The 21583-nt window shown below is 41.4% G+C and overlaps 1 protein-coding gene across 3 annotated transcripts in view; it reads right to left on the minus strand.

Annotated features, from left to right (window-relative positions):
* Nucleotides 1-21583, minus strand: part of MTOR (mechanistic target of rapamycin kinase) — a 64015-nt gene that overhangs the window by 5632 nt on the left and 36800 nt on the right. For all 3 annotated transcript variants that reach the window (XM_061347989.1, XM_061347988.1, XM_061347990.1), the window contains 20 exons: nt 19433-19533; nt 18478-18593; nt 17056-17133; nt 16690-16797; nt 14509-14634; nt 13743-13874; nt 10092-10207; nt 8696-8813; nt 7734-7940; nt 7043-7143; nt 6691-6787; nt 6131-6229; nt 5691-5813; nt 4918-5100; nt 4109-4243; nt 3638-3812; nt 3284-3419; nt 2455-2602; nt 1461-1583; nt 907-989 (listed from right to left, as the gene is read on the minus strand). In XM_061347989.1, coding sequence (XP_061203973.1) covers nt 907-989; nt 1461-1583; nt 2455-2602; nt 3284-3419; nt 3638-3812; nt 4109-4243; nt 4918-5100; nt 5691-5813; nt 6131-6229; nt 6691-6787; nt 7043-7143; nt 7734-7940; nt 8696-8813; nt 10092-10207; nt 13743-13874; nt 14509-14634; nt 16690-16797; nt 17056-17133; nt 18478-18593; nt 19433-19533 — 2505 coding nt within the window. The remainder of the gene's footprint in view (nt 1-906; nt 990-1460; nt 1584-2454; nt 2603-3283; nt 3420-3637; nt 3813-4108; nt 4244-4917; nt 5101-5690; nt 5814-6130; nt 6230-6690; nt 6788-7042; nt 7144-7733; nt 7941-8695; nt 8814-10091; nt 10208-13742; nt 13875-14508; nt 14635-16689; nt 16798-17055; nt 17134-18477; nt 18594-19432; nt 19534-21583) is intronic.

Genomic DNA, 21583 nt, shown 5'->3' on the forward strand with positions numbered 1-21583 from the left:
GATCTTAAACCTAAAACACTGTCTTCAAAAGTATTTTGGAAGTGATGACGTCCCCTTTTGACAGTAAACCCTATACTAAATCAAAGATCCATTCATTTTACCTTGTTTATTATTATTTACCCAATCCATTTGGATTGTACATACTTCCCTCTGCCACATGTCTGCAGTGCAGATCAGAAAAAGCACCATGTTAAGTAATAAACCAACATTAACTTTCATTTGTTTTAAGACCAGAGCAATCTTTAGTGAGTATTAGCAGGGACTTCATGTGTGTCTCTGACAACACACATAGCACTAAAGGCTCCTGCCTTACAGAATAAGTACCCACAAGCAAAAAAGAATGCAAAATAAGTAGTGGTACTGAACCCATTTGGAGGGAGACTCAGAAGACCTATGCCACTAAATACTTTCTGGATTTCCTTTTGCTGCCTCAGGGAACAAAAAGTGATGCTTGGTCATGGTGTTTCTTTCCACCACAAGAAGCTAGGTGTAGAGTACTGTCCTAACAGACCTGGCAAAACAATCACTATCTCATATGCATGAAGCACACAGAAGCACACAGACTGGTGGCAAAAGTCAACGTTTCTGTTTTATAGAATGGACGAAGAAAGATTCCCCATTCTGGGAGTGAAAGGAAAGGGCCAAATTAGAACCTGTGGTCCTTGATGTAATCCTGTGTGTATTCCTCTCAAAATGGAAGAAACTCTTATTTGTACTCAGGATACATCTCCTGCCTGCAGTGCTGAAAACAATGGCAGCACAATTAGGTCCTGAAAGATGGTATCATTACAACACAGCAATAACCACAATGAAAGATGTTATCATAAGAACAGATCCAAGGAATGAATTGATAGGCCTTCACAGTCTGTGCTTTTATTTAAAAGAAACCTTCAGAGCTTCACTTACCTGTCCCCAAGGCCCAGAATGTACCCAACCATTGACATCACAGCTAGTGAACGAGTGTAGTTTGTTCTTCTGTCAAACCACACCTACAAGTGGAGATAAAACAGAAAAGCCAGGCAAGCATGTCTCATGTTTCAGCTTATATTTTGATTTCTACATTAACTACCTGCTTTATGCACAAAGGGAAACTGTGATATGCTTAGATTCAATACACTCTATAAGCATAAGGGGGTTTCAAACATCCTCTGACCTTGAATTAGACATTTAAGCCATTAAGAGAATATATTCTAAGGCTCCTGCTTTTCTCTCTCCATGCACAGCATGTGGAGCTTCAGCTTTCAGTCTTGTACTTAGAACAGCACTCTGGCAGAACCATTGTGCTCTGAGCCTTGTAAGAAGGCCCCTTGTGAAGGGATACACATTCGAAGATACATGTTCTGCAGTGATTCATCTGGAGTTTATGATGAATAAACACCACCTCTCATCTATTCTGCAGAGAAGGTAATCCCACATTATGCTGATTGACAAACACAAGCCATTACATGTGCTGAACTCACCTCTGAGCTTGGACTTTTCAACCACAGCAGTTTGGCAAGGTCATCACCAGCTGTGTTATTGACAGCATGTTCAAATACTTCTACTTTCTGCATCAGAGTCAGGTGGTCATAATCTGGAGCCATCTACAATTGAAAAGTGACACTCAGCAACTTAAAAGCCCCACCTTCAGTAATCCCTGGCTGTACTATGAGAAACACAGTAATCACAAATCACTTCATATCAAGTTTATATTGAAGTTATTTGGAGACTGACCAGTATGTTCCCAAACACAGTGAGATCACAGAATCATAGAATGGTCTGGGTTGGAAAGGACCTTAAGATTATCCAGTTCCAACCCCACAGATAAAGGCCTCACCACTAGACCATGTTGCCCAAGGCTCTCTCCAACCTGGTCTTGAACACTGCCAGGGATGGAGCATTTATCACTTCTTTGGGCAACCTATGCCAGTGAAATGACCACCCAACAGTGAAGACTTAAATAGGAAAACAAATGATTTAGCATCCACCAAGTCACCCACAGCCATATTTAATTGGTAAGAGTTTTTCAAAACCCATAATCCAAATAAGTCTTCTGGGTTGGTGCGTGCTTTCCTGTTTGGCTGGCAATTCCAACTTTTCTAGTAATGTTCAGTGTCTCCAGTCTGTCTAATTTTGGCCCTGTTGCTTAGACACAATGTTTGTAAATGCCAGCAGCATGGCATCTTGTATAAGGCACATTACAGTCCCACATAATTCCAAACACATTTTAGTCACCAGATGGTACCAACTTGTGGTCACTGCTAAAACAGGAAAGGAGAAACAAATAAAAGCATGGCCAATTTTACCTCTTGGTAGCATTGTGTAACTCTTATCTGATATTTTTGCATCTATTGCAGGTACCAATAACAATCAGAGAGCAGGCAAACGAAGAACAAGCTGTGCACCATTATTCTTCATTAAGACACTGGGGTCCTAAAAGAATGTACCAAGAACTCTGCCAGCTTTGGCCTTTACCCTGAGCATGATGCGATGTTCAATGTTGAGCAGGATCTTCTTCTTCTCTCTGTAGTCTCGTATAAGAGCGTGCAGTGTGTCACAGTGGGGGACCCAACCAATCAAGCCTGAATTTGTAGACAGTGGAATAACAGCATATCTCTGAATGCTACAGGAAAAAAAAAGGGAGAATCAGAGATCAAATTGTTGTTTATTGTGAATTGGTACATTTCAAGATGCTTAAAACAACTGCTACTAAATCTGATTCTGATCTAAATTGTCTCTTCAGTGGCTGCTCTGCTCTTCTTTTCAAACAGGCCTGAAACATCCACTTAGATAGACTGCTGCCAGACAGGCTGCAGACATTCTCAAAGCTTACGTGGTTTCCACTGAAAGACTGCTTTCAGAATGTGCATGTTGCATCACCCACAGTGATCTACTATTTGCACATGACATTTGATATGTTCATGCTTGACAGAGACTCTACGGAACTGCAGTGAGGGACTCTTGACCAAGCTATTTGGTGACTATAATGGAAAACCCCTTGCCAAACCCCCCTGTTCTCGGGCTCTTGAGGCAGCGCTCTCACTGCCATGAAATACAGGTCGCCTCAAAGACTATAACTATTTACAGGCTGGGATTTCAATTTAACAAAACAAACAATCCTCTCAGAACACAATTCCTCCTATTCTGAATTCTAGGACTGTTTTGGTCTTTCTTTTTTAATTAACTTTGTTCCAAGATTTTCCATTTCCTCACAAACCAGCTGGTTGTGCCAAGGGTCACTTGGACACTGCACCTACATAGGGTGTCACTGTACACAAGCACACTGATGACCCACAGCACACACCTGAGATTCTTACGAAGAGATGTGGGGTCATTTGCTAACAGAGTGTTGACCAACCCAAAAAGCTGCATCACTCTTTCATCTTGGCGAAGGTCTTCATGACCCTTCAGAAGGAAGACAAACTCATGCCCATTGCTTCCTGCAAAGGAGTTAATACACAGAAGTTCATTCTTGCTGAACAAACAGACAGGAGTAAACACATGTGCACCCAAGAACTGGAAAATGTGGCAGTCAGGCTGACCAGACCACTAAGAAACGTCTTATCTGAAAGGAAATGTAGAGGATGTTTTACCTGGTAAACATGAAGTTTGACTGTTTACATACTAAAAGAACTAAGAGAAAACTGCTCTCTCTTACCCATTAATGTTAACTTCCTGGGCCGCTGCTTGGAGGTGATGACCTGCAGTGAGGGTGCAATGGACTGAATGCGTATGATGGGCTGGTTGGGATCATACGTTCCTGGCACTGCCAGTTCCAGGTCCCGGCACATTAAGAGTTTTGGTGACACGTACTGTAGTTCCAAAGAAGTGAGCTACAAAACCCAGAAGAGATACAACCACAAGAATTTCAGTTAAATAACTGATGAGATTCATTCCTCTCAGTGAAGAGTTCATGTTGTTGAGGGACCTAGAACAGTTCAGGCAACTGTCAATACTAAAGATGCTTGCAGGAAGTGCTGCAGAAGCAGCAAACTTGCAGCACATCATATGGAGATATTTCCAGAATACCAAGTTTGAATGTTTTTAATAACCAAAAAACATGCATCAAGGATTGGTATTGACAACTTGCACTGTAAGGTCCACAACAGAACTGTATGTCTCCCCATACCTGTGGTAGCTGCTTTGAGATCCGCCGGAACACATGGTAATAGAGATCCCAAGCCTGAGTTAGGTCTTTGACATTTCCTGATTTCATGTACTTCCTGCACCACTCCTGAGCTTCCATCAGGTCTCTGCCATAGGCCTAGGGAGGAAGTGAAAACAACAGAGGAAAAACATTTCTACAGACTATAGTGGAACAGTTAGAGGTCTCTTAACTGACAAAGAGCATCACAGCCTATTTTCAAACTGCATTACAAATACTTGATCTCACATTTTTACAGCCTATCAGAATTAAAGATCCAGAAATTCCTGAATCAAGACATTCACTGAGTTTATCAGACAATGTTGTTCACAAATAGATTTCATGTAGGAGGCAACAGAAGAAATGGAATCACCCTTTAACAGTAGACTCAGAAACTCAATCCCTTTTGCTAACTTGAGAGAGGTCATCTCTACTATCTGTGCTAGTGGTTGATGAAGTGAAGCAGACTGGAGTTAAAAGAACTAACTGCAGAACAGCTGTATGTTTTCTACACCCTATCAGACATCCAGCTGATATAAGACTCCAGGGCAATCTGTACTACTGCAGCCCCTGTAGCACTGTAGTCCCTCAAAGCGATACAGATCTGAAGACAAATGTCAGTAATGAAGTCTAGATGTGATGTAATGAGTCCCAAGAGATTTACTCTTTGTGTTAAGATTGCAAAGGTCCTTTGTAAGGTAAGGTAAGGTAAGGTAAGGTAAGACATCTGGGGCAGGCAGTGGTCCTGCCTAGTTTTGAGGGCATGCAGAAGGTAGTTGGCCATTTGGTGATACCTGATTGAAGGATGTCTCTTTTAAAGTCTGAGGCCCACGCTCCATCATTGCATGAAGTGGTTCCAGCACCTCAAACATTCCCTTCACATTCCTTTCGCCAAAGTACAGACGAGATGCTTCTTCCAACCCTTCATGCCACATCTCATGCCAAAGGATGGCTACGCGGATTAGCTCTTCACTCACCTGTTTTAGGACAGGAAAAGTGATTCAATGCCTAAGAAAAACACTATGACTCTATATCGACTTACAAACACAAAGCCACTTTCTTCTTATGACTATATTTGTTGCTGGCAGCTAGAGGGAGCACAAGACCTCCTACAATGCTGTTACACTTGTTTTTCTGCATGGAGCTGAAGAGGCTTTTCTCACCTTATTTAATGCATTTGACATTCACTTGTGTAGTTTGACCTGAAAGTATTACTTTTCATTTATTCATCAAAAAAATTCATAGCACATGAATTAAATTACTCTTTCCATGCTATGCTCTGTGAGTTTTGTTTTCACTTTTCATTATCTCTTCACTGAACAATGATTCTTCATTTATTTCTCCTCGAAATTTATTCATAAGGAGACACAAGAACTCAGTGTTAGAACATTATGGTTCTTTTTAAAGCATTCTGTTCAAATTATACTAATACTGTAACTTCTACCGATTGCAAAACCACTCCAAATTAATTGCACTAGAACAAAACAATGAGTCATTTTGTGTTGTTATACCTGTGGAACACCCATTCCTGAAACACAATACACTTTACGGTACACTAAGTACTCACCATCATTGCCTGCTGCACCAGAGTGTTACTGTGCTCACACATGTTTTTCAAGATCTTATTTGCAGCATTGTGGCGAGCAGTGGTTGTAGATTTAGAGGCCACAGTCAAGGGATAGATCAAAGCCTACAAGGGACATCAACCAATAATAGTTTAGAACCATGCCAAAGAGCTACATGAGTTGAAAGATTAGCAAAGCATTAATAAATAACAGCTTTAAGGCTAGACAAGAGAAAGCAAGCTTGCTTCTGGAAAGAGGTGATAGGAATTTGCTATTAAAAGTCTTCCAATCTGAAAAGCTGACAAGACTTTAATTCACCGAACAGCAGAATGACTTTGAGAGCATGCATCAAATTGGAAGAACAAAACGTGGTGTTAACAGGTTTTATTTAGCCTTACTGGCTATCAGTCCTTGGAAATTCCTCCTCTAATGCAAAGCTTACCTGAGGATGGTACCGTCCAATGTCTGTGAGGAGCTGATGAATGAGACGTCCTACTAATGGTCGAGGGGTGTCAATTCTTGCGATGAGCTGAGGGATAACCTAGTAGTAAGGACAAGTAAAATAAACACCCTTGAAATGTGTTTGGGTCACCATTTGTTCTGCCATCAATTAGAGACCTCACAGTCCCTGAAGCAGATGCTCCTCTTTGAAATGGTCAGAGGATAACACAAAGTTCCAGTGTCAGAAACACAGAACAGCTCAGTAAGATCACAAGTGTTCTGTGCAAAACTTCATGACCCTGGTATGGAAAGAGTAAGATGTGTCTTGAAGTGTAATGATCAGGTAAGAAATAAAGCTTTTCTCATTTATTTACAAAAGCCATTCCATAAGGCAATAATCTGTTAAAGATGCTTGTTAAATCAGTTACAAATTGTACTGCACACTGCTCTCATCACTCGCCTACAGAGGACTGTTTAGCAAAGCTTCATCATGGATATCATGCGACAAACCCCAAAGCTCCCTCAGAACTGAGATTTATCTTAGTCCGTTGTGTTCCTTACCTGCAGCCAAGTGTCTATTTGGATTGCCTTGACTCCTTCTACCAAAGCCTCATTCACATCAGGCCAATGGCCATAGTCAAACCACAGAGTAAGGACTCTGAAAAAGAAATACGTTAGTTAGGAATGAAGCAAGAAATCCCACTCAGTAAAATACTTTTAGACCCATTTACAAGTGATGCTTCTTCTCAGAACCTACTGATAGCAGTATAAAGGCCAACCCACCTAACAGGTTAGCTTAGACTGAAGCATTCTCTTAGTTTAACATAACACCAAGAAGCAGAAACAGCATCTACCTGATGTTAAACCATGTGCCCTTATCAGGTGGATTTCATTTACTATGTGCTTTATGTACCTTAGAGTGTCTTGTAGATTGTTTCCTCGAGACAGAGATATGGAACGGAAGAAACCCTGGACAGCAGGGACTGTGTACATCAAGAGGGTCTTGGATAAATCCTTTTGGAATGAAAAATACTGCATTAGTTGTACACAAGCACATTGTTCCACATGAATCCTCAACAGAGCAAGGGTAAAGAGGAAGAAATATGTGGACACATAGGCCTAATACACAGTATAGCTGACTTCTGCTCATATTCTTCAAAGGAAATGTTGCTTCTGGAATTTATGTTTTGCTTGACTATACATAGGTCTTTCAGCCTGGGAGGGAACATACTGTGAAGTGTTATATACTTCAGTCTGTTGGCAAAACTATGGACAGCAAAGCAGCCTAAAAACTACAAACCTACTATAACTATTCCTCAGTCTTTCATGAAAGTCTTAAGCAGCAGAACTGTTTATACACATCATCACCTTTAACAGCCATCCATGCCTTTGCTATAGTTCACAGTTAACTTACGATCATTTGCATTAGTTTAATCGTTTTAAACCCTTAAGACTGAGTTAACCTGAACCTCCTCACTTTCACTGTAAATTATGAGTACACACACACACAAGCCAGGTATGCATGGCAGCTTGTTCCCCACTGTAACATTTTACTTCTAAGCAGTAAATACCAATCTCTCAACATAAAGAGGGAAGAAGCGCACCTCAGTGACTTTTTTCTGCACTGGAGATGGGATGGGACTGTTCTCTGTGCTCTCGGCATCACTCTCACTATTGCTGCCCTCAGTGTTAGCACTGGTGATGCTGGCTCCACTGGCATGACGCAGCTTCTTCTTCTCATCTCTGGCCTGGTTTTGATGTTTGTAGTGAAGCACTGCTTCAAAGTTCATCACTGCCCAGGCATGCCAGGCCTGCCAACAAGAGAGAACAAAAGTCAGAAGGAAGATGAATCCTTCCTGCAACCTGTACTTTCTCATTATTAGAGATAATCATCTAACCTTTCTGAGTTCACAGACAACAATAGTAAGTAACACCCTGCAGACAACCCAATGCTTTGCTTTCTCTAATTGCTTGTAGTTTTAACTGTCTTATTATCTTAAATAACATCAAGTGAGTTGTTGGCCAGGAGCTTTATAGAAACAATTACATCACATGCTATTCACATACAACTTAATTTTTCAAAGCTCAAAATGAAGATTAATATATTAGGACTAGGGGAGGTGTAATGGGAAGGAATGCAGGATACGGCTGCCTCAGAGAAGAGCTGGCACCAAATATTAATTGAAACTTCACAACCCTGAAATCAAAGGCTCTTTGGAGAGTTAGCAACAAGGCTACTTTCTAGTTCAGCTATACAGAGTGAGAATAAGTTCATTTTTTTCCATTCAGATTATCCTTTCTCCTTCACTGTTAATTGACAGGAGAGAGACTCCCAAAAGCAAGAATAGAAAATGAATTGTGGCCTAGTTCTATGAGCCAGATAAAATTCTAAACAGGAATCTCACTGCTGCCTTGGGCTGCTTTCTCTGTTGTTTCAATTGTACTCGCAGTAACAAGGCAGATAGCTACAGGAGATCTTCCTATGAACACCTTCCTTTGCTGTAGTATGGGATGTGATCAAATTTACTCATCTCTGCAATGGTACTGGAGGCTTTTCCTTACTGACCTTGTACCAGTTGCGATCATGCTCTGTTGCAGCACTGTAGTATTGCAAGACTTTGGGGATGGTACTCTCATTGATGCCTTGCAGGTTCAGCTGCCACTCCCCCAGCTTCAGGAAACACCTGGTTAAGCAAAGGGATTATTGACTCAAAACCTAGAACTGAAATGAAGGCAGACTTCTTTATCTAAAACCTGAAAGATATTTCACACGGTAAACCCACTCTCCTGCAGACTGGGAGCACATGTGTTAACATGAAAGGTTCAAAACACCTACATCTTACTTCTAAGTGTGGAACTAACCAGTAAGTGGTTTAATTTTCAGGGCGAAAGGGGCCAAACTTTCCTCCTCACATCAGTTATAAAATAAGAAGTAGCTAACAAGAGCATCAGAAGACTTCATTGCTATTGATAAAACGCACACAGCATTAGTGCTGGCTAGCCATACTTATCACCATATGAAGCAGCCTTCTGGAGAGAACACTGTGACAGACCAACAGTGGAAACAGAGCAACTGCTCTTCCCCCAAGCCAGAACCCCATTCAGTCATCCCCTCCCAGAGAAAAGGGACAACAACATATTTTTACTGCAGCAGGGTGGGGCTGTGAAGGTTTGTGCAAAGCTTAATACTTTATTCCCTCAGCAGGCTTTAAATATCACAGTTACACAGCTGCCCTTTCTATATTTTGAGTTTTCCAGAAAGCATTGTGCAAGAAAAATAGTGTGTGCAGCTCATTACTCACATCTTCTGTGATGGTCACTCTGAAAATAAACTAGATGACAGTGTTATCAAATTCCCATTCTCATAAAATCAAATTAAGTGCATACCTCCTTAAAAAAAAAAGCCAACCTTCAGTTGCAAGCCCTGGGTAATTGCTTCTTTAAATTGGGAACAACGGATCTGGCACCTCCAGATGCATAGAGGAAATGAAGATTGTAAAATGTGGTTTTAATGCAAAAATATTTTAAGAGACCATCACATGCTGGGCACCTCTTGCCCAAAGCACTGCTGTTTTATTAAGGGCACACGCTGCCAAGCACAGAAGTGCCAGGCATGTGGGAAGTGTTTCTTTCCTACTGACTGGATGTCCTGAAAACCAAATAGCCATGCTGAGAGTTCTGCCTTCTGCCAGCGAGCCACGGTGCTGGAAAAATCCAACCAGCTGCCAGAGACAAAGACAAGCTTGTTTACACTGATGTGGCACAGTAACATTCACTGAGAATTATCTAATAGGTAAGAATGTAATACCAAAGGGGTCTCTACCAGAGAAATGAGAAGCAATCCTTTTAATCAAAGCATGGGTCTCATCTAAATGTGCCATCTGCATGGACCCTGCAATCTCATCAGGAAAGACATCAGTTTCACTAAACAGCTAAAGGGGATCCAAGCACCAGATGCTGACCGTGCCATGAGCTTGTGGAGTTCCTGCTTGTGCTGCTGGTCCTCGGTTGCAATAGCGTGTTGTGCCTGCTGCTGCATTGTCTGCACAAAGTGCTGCATGTGCTGGAACGCATCAATCTGCAATGGGATGATGGTTGCAATAAGGACCACAGGGGTTAAATACAACTTCATAGGACAGGAAAACAATGTGGAAATCAACTTTCATTGAAAGCAAAAAAATACATTTTGTTTCCTTTCAAAGCTCTTTAGCCATTTATACCCTTCTAAAACCAGTTTATGCTCTATGTATGTAGCACCGAGTAAATGAAGAGCTTAATGATTCTTGACGGCTCAGAAATCTGGCCACTGAATTGCTACACTGATGAGCAAAGAACTACTTCATTCCAATGCTAGGCTCACGTTCATGTCATACACACAGTCAAAAGCAAACCCGACCGTAAGGTAAGCCACCATTAAACGCTGATGTGCAAGAACTTAACTCTGGCGAAGTGACAATGTCACCTGTACAGGAAGCAGCAGGGAATGTCCTGTTACTGCCCATGCAGAGTGAGGTTCTAGTATGATATAGAGACATCTCATTTGCAATTGAGCAGGGACATTGAAAACAGTCCAGCAATTCCAATAATCAGATGTTCATAGCTTACAACCTGTATCTGACCAGGTCACTATAATAACAGACAGGATCACAATCCAGAGAAGCCTCCCTATAATGTGCTATGGCCTGAAACAGAATAAATGATTTGAGAAAATAATGCCTGAAGGAAAACTTGCAGCTTCCTGATCTTCCCTCCTAACCCCTCAGCTTTGGCAAGGCTTCCAGTACATACCATGGGATGTAAACTTTGAGTTGCTTCAATAAATTAAAGCCTTCAAAACTGTTTAAGAAATACAAATGTACATTGCTCCTTCACCAGCAGATTACATAAGGCAGTAGTGGTAAAGAAACTTTCACTACCAAATTTTGAGGGAATTCGTGTTTTGAAATTCCTTGGAAAGAATTATGGGGTAAGAAACCCCCAAATTAAAGATTTAATGAAAATACAGTATGCATGCTTCACTGGGAACAATTAAAGTAAAGCTCTTTCAATGTGCAAGATCATTTTAGTGTGAGGTGTCCCTGCCCATGGCAGGGGGGGTTGCAACTGGATGACCTTAAGGTCCTTTCCAACCCTAACTATTCTATGATTCTATGATTTCAGGTCAGAAACTGTATACTATGCTTTCAAGCCTCAAATTTACTTCTGTTCCATCTACAGGAATAAGCTACCTTAGAATGAGGCAGGAATAACCTGAGCTGAAATGCCTCATCTATCCTGATCAAACGTCAGCCTGCACAAGTCAATTGTCAGGAAAAGGGGTATTAACCCAGGGTGCAATAAAAGAAAGTAAAGAAAAGAAAGTATCACACATTAACAGGGGCCATGCCACAGCCTGTAACTTAGATACTTGGTGAGAAGGGGGCAGGGGGGAAATATCAATCTTATGAATAATTTTGCTGTTATTTCTTAAGAACAGACAAAAGGATACTGCCAAACAGTTACTTTCCCCTCTCATATCTGCACACACCCAGCAATCCATTCTTTAGTTTCTATTAATACTGAAAACTGATCACCATAAACCAACAGGCAGAGCATTTAAGGCTGAGACAACAACTGAATTGCTCAGTCTGTATGCAGCCTTGTCCTGGTATATGTCTGCAGAATGCAGCTGCTGGCAAAGGTCCTTGTTAGAAGAAATACAATAGGCTTTACTTATCCATCTTTTTATATGTGTAAGAAAAGATTCTTGTGCAGCTCTGCAAGTGCTATGAGGCTGGTTCCCATCTAGATGCCAGATCCAGCAGGAAGAAAACTGGCAAGAAAAGGCTTTAGGTCAACCAGCCTACCTTGAACTCCTCTGCTAGAGAAAATGGTCATTTCCTATCATAGCAACCTACTTCAGCAGCTTATTACTTAGGATACCAAATCAAGTGAACACACAGAGCTATATGAACTCTGGTCTACATTCCCCACTGGGTACAACAATGTATTATGACACTCAACAAGGACATCAGGATACACCCAACCATATAATGCTTCTGGTACCAGAATTCTCTAAACACTTTCAAGACCAAACACTTTCAGACCAAACACTAAGAGTCACTCCAGACTGCAGACTTCATTGTACCCTAATATAGCTGCTTCTGTCTCACAGCAGCACCTTTAACCATGCATTTTAAGTATCTAATTTCCAAGTGCCTCAAAGGACTGAACCATTGACTCAGTCCTTCCTGCAGAAGAGCGCTCAGAGAAAGGGCCGAGCCTCACATGCAGGTCTAGGATTAGTGCTAGTTTGGGTAAAGTATTCCTCCCTCAGCACTGTAAACACCACCCAGTTTTAATGTGTTAGAAGGAAAAAACCCAAACCCTTAGACACAGAGCTTATGTACTGTATTTAAATAGGAAATCATTCAGTGAGCAAGAGGAGGCGATTCTAACCACATCTGTTCCTCCTTCCCATCTTTGCTGCTTTTCTGATCTTTTATTTTCTCCTGTCTTCATGGGCTCCACATATTCTTGCATCAGTTTAGTTTAGATACATTCTCTTTTCCACCCCCTTTATCTTTATGCCTTCTTTCATTCTGCTTTCTACAACTGGCATCAGTTTCCTGTATCTTGTCCATTTCTTTATCAGAGGCTAAACACAAAGAAGTCCATTTTCACTTGAAGACACAGGCAGAGAAGACCCATATGCTTGTTGGGTCATTTACTGAAGCAAGTGAGAGACCACTGCATGATTTTACAAAGCCAATAGAACAGGGCCTCATCAGCAGCTCCTTCTGGTTTTTACATTCAAATGAGAATAGTTAGGTCATGCAATGTTCCCATAGCAATGGCTCTGCTCCAGTGCTGGCAATCCCAAAGACAGGAAAAATAAAAAAGATGGGCAGAATATGAGGATAAATGGAGGCTTTAATGTATATTAAAAAAAAATAGATACGTTATCCAGTCTGGAGCTTATTGGATTTGATTATGTAAATTCTCCCTGTGTTGCAATGTCAAAAACATTCACCCCAGGCTCTTTGGAGCCAAATTGCTCCCATGACAAAACCCTATGTACTTTTCAGCTGTCTTTCAGTTAGAAATTTTCAATACTGTCCTTAATAGAAGTCAGTTCTGCTCAGCAACTAAGTACAAACTGTTCAGGATACTTGTCTATAAGACTGGTAATAAAACCCCCCTATTTCCCTCTTTCAACATGTAACCCTGGCCATAGGTACAGTGTGGAAACCTGGCAATCAGAACAGTGGATGAAAAGTCAAGTACAAGCCCATAGAGTAAAACCCTAGTGAGGGCAGAAGAGCTGCTACTATAGACCATTAATCTTGGCTGCATCCCTTGGGTACCTGATACTGGTTTAGTAAAAATAATCTTTCCACGTAGGAAATAAAATTAGGGCCAGGCCTTCCCTGTCACTACAGTGTTGTAAAGGAAGATTTTGAAAGCTTATCTTCTGAATAACAATAAGGAAAGGGATTCATTATGCTTTTCTAGGTGAGCAAAAATAAAACCTTCAGCCTTGACGTTGTTCAGGGGATTATGAAAAGCTCATGTGTGTGCCACAGCATAAAACTGGAGCAATGAAACATAAAGAGTACGATGCTCTTCAGTACCTTGCGGGCGCTCTTCCACATGTGCTTCATGTATGCATAAGTCACTTGGGGATGAACTGTTGGCAGTGGGTGATCCAGTTGTCGAGATGGATCTACCCCCAGGAGCAGGACAAGAGTCTTATGGGCCAAAGCCTGGAGAAAGTTGGAAAGAGAAAAAGCAGGTTAAAACAAGCTCACTTGTACCTCCATTTCATATTGATCACAGACTTGCCTGCCACTAAAAATATACCTCCAACCCTCCAGATAAAACAAACAGCAGCTTTTTTACTGCTCCCTGGACTCATAAGAATATCACATAATAAACCATACATCTTCACTGAGATCAGAGCATTAGATTCCCATTTCAGAAGCCAGTAGAGAGTGTGAAATCTCTGTTGCAAGTAGTTTTGGTAATAAATCTTGTGGTGAATGTTGAAATAGGATTTTAATGCTCAACAATAACAACAGTGCTAAAGCACTCTGTCAAATTTACAGTGTAGAGAGCACTATTATAACTACCAATGCTGCATGAGAACTTTCATGTAGAGCATCCAATAAAAATTGGGCTCCAAGGCTCCCAGGTCCCACAAACACAACCTTGGCTACAAGGATGAACTCTACACCGGTTACAGTTTTAGCATTTAAATAACTGACCAGTCTCTCCCTCAGAGGAGAGCTCATCCCATGTGGACAATTAAAGTGTTTGGGAATGCTCAAGGTTGAAGCAGCACAACAAAGCCAACTGTTTAAAAAGGTGCTCTAGAGGGTAGAGCCTGATCATGCTCACCAGTCTCCCACTCTTGCCACACAAGCTGGCATACTTGAGCCAAGTTCTCATGTCCTCGTGGGGATTTACAACAAGAGATCGGACCATTAGTATTCTCTGCCAGTCTTCCACGATTCGTTGACAGCCCTGAGAGAAAAAAGAAGAGAGAATTTGTTGGTGTTTCATCTCCAGTCTACTCCACAGAGCCTTAATTCAGAATCCAAAGAGACTTTTCCCAAGGTGGGGGACTTCAGCACCCATAATTCACAGCAGGCCAACATTACAAACTAAGCGGCTATTTCTTTAACACTAATGTGCAGAGGTTAAGTCCTTGACTCTTGTTCTCTACAGCCAGCTCAGTGTTTGAAGTCTAACAATATCTTCTAATGGAAAAAGGAGAAAAGCTTCTGAAGCAGAAATGCATCCAAAAATCAGAAAAGCTGTTTGTGCAATTCCAAAACAAGTAGAGAGTTTTATAACCTTTTTCAACCTAGTTTTAATGCCTATTTTTGTTTAAACAGTGACAAATCTCAAGATGGTACAAAACCAAACTGTTGCAAAGATATTTTTGTTATCACCCTTTTTCTTCTCCTTGCATGTGTTGCTCTTAGAAGCTGGCATGACTGAACTGCTAACTCTGCCAGAAACTGCAGTTACAACTGCTATGCTGCTTGTGCAAGCACTGTCTGGTTCTTGTCTGTCTGAAGGGAGAAGCACAACAACATTGTCAGAGCAGGACGAGTCTGTATTTCAGATGTTCAAGGATGCTGTAAGAGAAGTAGAACTGTGGAAGGGACAGTAACGACCAAATACATGGTACTTGCTGTAATGGCCAAGTGCTTCATGGCAAGTAACAGTGATGCTCTGAAGTTCATATCAACCCAGAGACCACTAAGACTTAGTTTTGGGGTAAACAAAAGAATTTCCAATGGCATCAAGCACTTTGGCATCAAAACAGCTATTTCTTTCCCTTTTCCCCCCATATTGAGGGCTGGGAAGCTAGGCGACGCTTGTTCCTTAACACCCAGTTAAACCTAGTCCAATAGGCATTTTCAGATTATTAAAAAGCAGCTATAAAATGTCCAAGAACTGTATGTACTGCTTTTAGGACTATAAACAGCTGTAGTCAGACATTACACTTCCTGTCACTCTCAATTTCAGGAATGGTCCTGAGCTTTCCAGACAGGAATGCAGATGGGAGACTAAAAGCTTTGTCACAGTTTCCTAAACAGCCACATAATAGGCAGCAGTAACAGCCTTCCATAAGGAGGCAGATAAAGAAATCAAGAGTGAGGAACTCTGCACAGGGAGGAACTCTTCCTCGAGGCAGCATATCAGAAGTTGGTGTAATGAAAGCATTTTGCCCTAATTATGCCGTTTTTCATCCTTCCCTTGCAGGAATCCCCTCTTTAAACAGTATTCCTGTAGGAACAACTTCAGCTGCTGACGTTCACTTTCACTGTAGGGATGCCTCTTGTAAGAAAATAGTCTCCAAATATTTGGCTGATTTAAATCTTCAGAGGTGCTTTGGATTTTTGCTGTTTAGAGTAAGAAAGGCACAGTCTTCTGTTTAAATACACGAAAGGCAGCATTGCTACAGGTCTTTTAGGAGGACAAGGCTAATCACAGATCAGACTCACTTAGGTTGGAAAAGACCTTTAAGTTCACCAAGTCCAACCATAAACGTAACACTGCCAAGTCTACTGCTAAGTCAAGTCCCTGAGTGCCACCAGTCAATTGGAAATGTCCTTGTAAGAGGACAAAACAAGAGGAACTGGACAATCTTTTACAAACACAAATTCTCTGTCCAGTTTTCCAGCACTGTGAGAGAATGTGCTTCTTCAAATGCAGCCAGCCAGGTAAAAAATTCAAACTAGCCTTATCCAAACCAGTATTACTGGGTGGGATCCAACACTGAGATAAACAGCATCTGAGATAAACCATCACATCTATTTCAAGACTTCAATCACCTTACTAAATGTCACATCAGTAGACACCTCAGGAGCATTAACCAAAACCAAAAACCACCAGGACAAATGCAAAGGAGAAAGCACGTAGCCCTGTAAGCATATATGCTATTAGGAGAAAAAGAGAAACGGAGAGACTTGCTGAGCCATCATGCTGATTCGAAAGGAAGCTGTTCACATCAGCACATCACACAGCACATCAGCATCTCCATCCTTGATCTTTACATAGATGTACCTGCAGTCTTTCCCACCAGATCTGGCGAATGATTTCACGGCGCTCTGGTACAAGTTTATACTGGATAACCTCTTCCAGCTCTGACAGCATCTGGCAGGATACCATAGCCTGAAGGAAACAATCACATTCCATTCCAATCACTACAAAGCACATCTATAATTAAGGAACAGTATTTTGGCATCAAAATCTTAAGTACATATGCTGCCCAACAGGTAAAGAATCCACTGCTATATACCAGTATTTAGACAATCATAGAGTCACAGAGTGGAAAGGACCTTAAATGCAAGCACTACTCAGGAGTTTTATGCAACTTCTGGAAGCACTCTGAAGCAGCAATGAGGAGAATGAAGGCTGAGACACACTTACCCCATAAGCTCGACTGTAGCTCTCTCCTGCCATGGCAGTCAGCTCAGCATCTAGCAGATCTCTGGCTTTGTCAATGCACTGAAATAGAACAACGTATTGGTGCAAATGTGGTATGTTTTGTCTAGAGACAACTGATGGAACTGCTATTCATCTGTTCCACCTCATGGCTTTGTTCCCATTCTTCAACAAGAACCATGAAAGGATGCTACCAATAGAAGGATTTGGCAGGAAAACAGGGGTTTGGTATAGGAGAAGTCAATGGGGTTTCATTAATAACCTGCACAGTTTGAAATTTGGACTAAAAAATACTAAACTGCAGTATTTCTAATCCTACTGCCATGTAGGGATCATCATTAGTAACATTTATAGAGGGAAAGAGAAGTTCACATTTTAGTGCAGGAGAGTCATTTACAAAAAACCCTCAAGACACATCATTTGATAATACGCAGGGATAGAAAATAGCTTTCTCTTTTATGTAACCCAACAGGTTTTCATGAATTTTACAGGACAGCAAATTCCATTCTTCCTCCTCCAAGATACGCTCTTCAAGCATGAAATAAACCCAGCTCTGGTTCCAGCCATTATATAATCTCTCATCTATAGTCTTTCCTGTTCAAAATGTTAAAGGTTAATCACAAACCCTACACCTCTGAATGCCTGGCCAATTTTACTGGGCACATCACCCAAAAATCCACGTATGGGTTTTGACAGAGCAGATTGAATTGCTCCTTTATCTAAGCTGGCAAGCCAGCACATAACAATTCTGAGAAATGCTACTTGAGCTTCTCTGGAAAGTAAATAACAAGCTCCACGTTTACAGAGGGGAAAAAGTCACTCTGCAAAACTCCCCTATGAGAAAACATGCCAATATGGATGTGTTTAACAGATCATACCTTGATTTCTCCTATCAATCTAGGATTTGTAATTGTTACCAGAAAAATTGAAGGAAAAATCCTGGTACATGATGGATACGAACAATTCACTGAAAAAGCTGCAACAGACAGAAGTGCACAGAACATCTATGAAGAATCTTATGTGCGTCTTAAGGCATGAATGCCTTTTACCAAGTTTTACCTCTGCTGAAATAATCCTTCCTCTAGAAAACAGACATAGAAGTGAAGAAGCCTAAGAATGAGTGCAACATTCTTACGCTCTACAGCACTGAACCACTACTATCTGTACATGTATTCAGTCCTGTGTTTATACATATATTTATGTGGTTTACATATATTCAGTGCTGCTTCAGTGCTGGAAATACAGGATAAGCTCATTCAGTAAGGTCTAATACATCAACAGAATAAAAAGGTTTTGAGCAATTCATAGGTTAAGACAGACTGTTTAAAGCCATTGTCTTTCCATGCAGCAGTATAGCCTACTTCAACTTAGGCTAGGTTTTGGGAGGCCAACAAAGAAGACAATTACCTGCTGAGCCAGTGAGAAGAGGTCCTGATGAAGAGCCAATACGGCCCTGTAGAAAGCACCATCATGGGTGTCCCTTGGGATCATGCAGGTATATTCTTCCATGCTATCCCACTGACCTGCAGAGACAGATATCCTTAGTTATACAACAGCTTTCTCTGCAACAGGACTACGCTACAGTGCACTTAGGTATCAGCAACTAGGCCTGAATGCTGTGTGGACTTCTACATTTAAGTCAGGTCTCCAGAAGCTTGTCTTTGGCAGGGACAGTCTGTGTTATATACAGAAACTGTATATATACATACACATAAACCATATATATACATAGACAATGTTATAGACAAGCAAAACCACTGGCATTTTTCTTTTAGGCAAATGGTTAACCTCACAGAAAAGGTTCTTGCACTCTTTGTAATGAAGAAGTTGAAATGCTGACATTTCCAGAACACTGGAGTGAATTAGTGTCCAGAAAGAAGAGATGACATTTTCTCACACAGGCTGGCAGGCAGCAAGTGATTTAGAAGCTCCTCCAATAAACTGCTGGCTATCAACATAACAGATAGTTGGACCATTTATAGATTTATTCCACTGAAGATTGTCTACTCAGCAGACACAACTTACCCCAACAGATTGTTCTAGTTTGTAAATAAGAGTCTGACACAAATCTGAGAAATTCTATTAATGTCATTCCACAACTGAGCAATGTTCAATGTAAGACCAAGTAAAAGGGACCAGTTAAGCAACTGATCATCTGCTCAGACCAGTAAGATGGTCTCTTTGTTACCTGAGACCATGCTGGGAGACCTTATGTAAACGTAGTGTTGAATGATGCTTCATTGCCCAATGTAAATAATTCTGTTCTTTGATTTTGTTGTTTCTTACGTTTTGGAGTTCTGCAGTTAAAACTAGCTGTGCTCCCACATTGTGAGCTGTCATATCCCACCACAGGATACATTACCTAGACCCCAGGCAGCAGCAGCAGCCATCCTAGCCATCTTAGCTTGAGTTTCATCGTTGACCTGTGTCCACTTTTCACAGCACTGTTGGTGGAGCTGCCCCCTAAGAAGAATCCACAATTTTGGATCAGCAAAAAGCCTCTTCTAAGAGCTTCACCTTGTTAAACCACCGCTTTCCACAGATAAGATAACCACCAGCCCCATCATTCTTTATAGAGGCGAACAAGATTCTTCTCCTTTGGCCAGCTCAGACATGCTAGGCTGATGACAAATCCTATCATCAGAGAGGAATTTCAAGGCATGCTATGCTTTGAACACAAAACTCCAGACAAAGGTTTGCATTTGTTCCTCAGCAGTTAGCGAAGACTACAAACTGACCTGTCAGCTCCAATCTACAAATACACAAAACAACCCAAACCATTCCCAAGAAGAAACCAAACCACACCAAACAAGGAACACTTACATTTTTTGCAAGTGTCAGTACCAGAAACACATGATGTGAATAGCTTGTGCATGGCTCCTGCTATCAATCACTTTGGATAAACACATTGTCAACTATGAAGACAGAGACTAGAGAATCAGTGCTGCTGTAACCTTGTAGGAAGACTCATCACAGCAAGATCTCAGTGGGGAACTGAATCTTTCGTCTCCAGTGGAAAGGAAGCATCAGGATTTTCTATATTATTACTTTGAAATCAACTGGGAATGCTCCATTAATCAAACTAATTTCTGGGGGTGTTGCAGTTCCTGAATTTCTCAGGCTGGATACTCTGTAGCAACTGTGTGGGAGGCCACCTTGCCATCTCCACTGTCGTCTTCTCCCCTCCTCAGAAGGAAGATGAGGTAGTTAAACAGAACCAATGAGTTGCCACAGGCAAGACAGTCATTCTGACAGATTAATGGCCCAGGAGGGGAAAAAACCCAAACCCCAAACCCCAAACCCACAAAAGAAATGAGAAAACAAGCCAAACCTAGCAACAGCAGTAAATCAGGACCTCATGGATGCTAATACAGTAGTATGGCTCTTGCAGATGTAACTGCATCAGGAGACAAATGGCTGGGAATATTTTGGCTGTCCTTCCAAAACATCACTGCACAGAACAGTGAAATAACGATGCTGCATAGTGTCAGTTCTGGATTAACTGTCATACTCTGCAAGCAGACTCCAGCAGCACAAAGAGTTGAATTGAACACTATGGAAGAATACCAGCAGGCAAACCACAGAACCCTCAGCCTCAGGATGATGTCTCTACAGACAGCTAGTTGCAAGGCAGCACTTTGCAAAGGCACCTCCGAATTGTAGGACAATTGTAGGCCAATTGTAACACAAGAGCAAGTAGACAGTTCTTTCTGAGGTTTGACTGCTCTTATCACTACAGATGCATGTTATCTAGCTCCAACAGAAGAAAAGCATCCTCTTGTAGTATATTTGTCACTGATATATGAAGAAGCAAGAGGTTCAGAGGACGCTTTCCACAAATATATGTCCTGCAGGAGGGAGAAATTCCATAAATCCCTGGTGGGAACTGCCTATTCCTAGAAAAGAAGACTGAGTGAGAGTAAGAAAAGATGACTGTGCTCTGTAAGAGGATCTATTTTTCCTGCTGAAAAAGCTACACCCAATCTGCCTCACCCTTGTTGAGAAACAAAAAGTGCAGAAAACGCTGTCAGAATTTGGTTTCTCAAACAGCTCTGTTTCTCTAACAGTAAAATGACTTTAGTGGAGAAGAATCTCCTCACTGTGTGCCACCCCATGGGTTCACGTCAGGACCCATCAGGAGAGAGCTCATGACATGAAAATTTCAGTAGGAAGGCGGAACCTGGACCAAAACACATATGCCCCTGGGTAGAACTGCACGCTACAGTGCACAGGATGCCTTCTCCTATTATCTTCTTGGACTTGAACAGGGAGGAAAACAGTGAACTAGCAAGCACTAAGTCACTACCAGTTCACTCTCTCACAAATACCAACTCTAACCAGTTACATGTTGACAGCACACATTTAACATAAGGCTTGAAGTACCAAACATCCACAAAGACAATGCTTAATGAATGCTAAAATAGAGTAATAATGAACAACTCGACCAGCTATAAGATGGGCAAAAGGGTTTTAAAGTGGGAATAATTCATCTGGCATAATATTACACTTAGTT

Source organism: Neopsephotus bourkii, unplaced genomic scaffold (assembly GCF_033783945.1).
Source record: "Neopsephotus bourkii isolate Nb327-2 ecotype Australia unplaced genomic scaffold, CSIRO-AGI_Nbou_v1 NB_333, whole genome shotgun sequence".
Lineage (NCBI taxonomy): Eukaryota > Metazoa > Chordata > Aves > Psittaciformes > Psittacidae > Neopsephotus > Neopsephotus bourkii.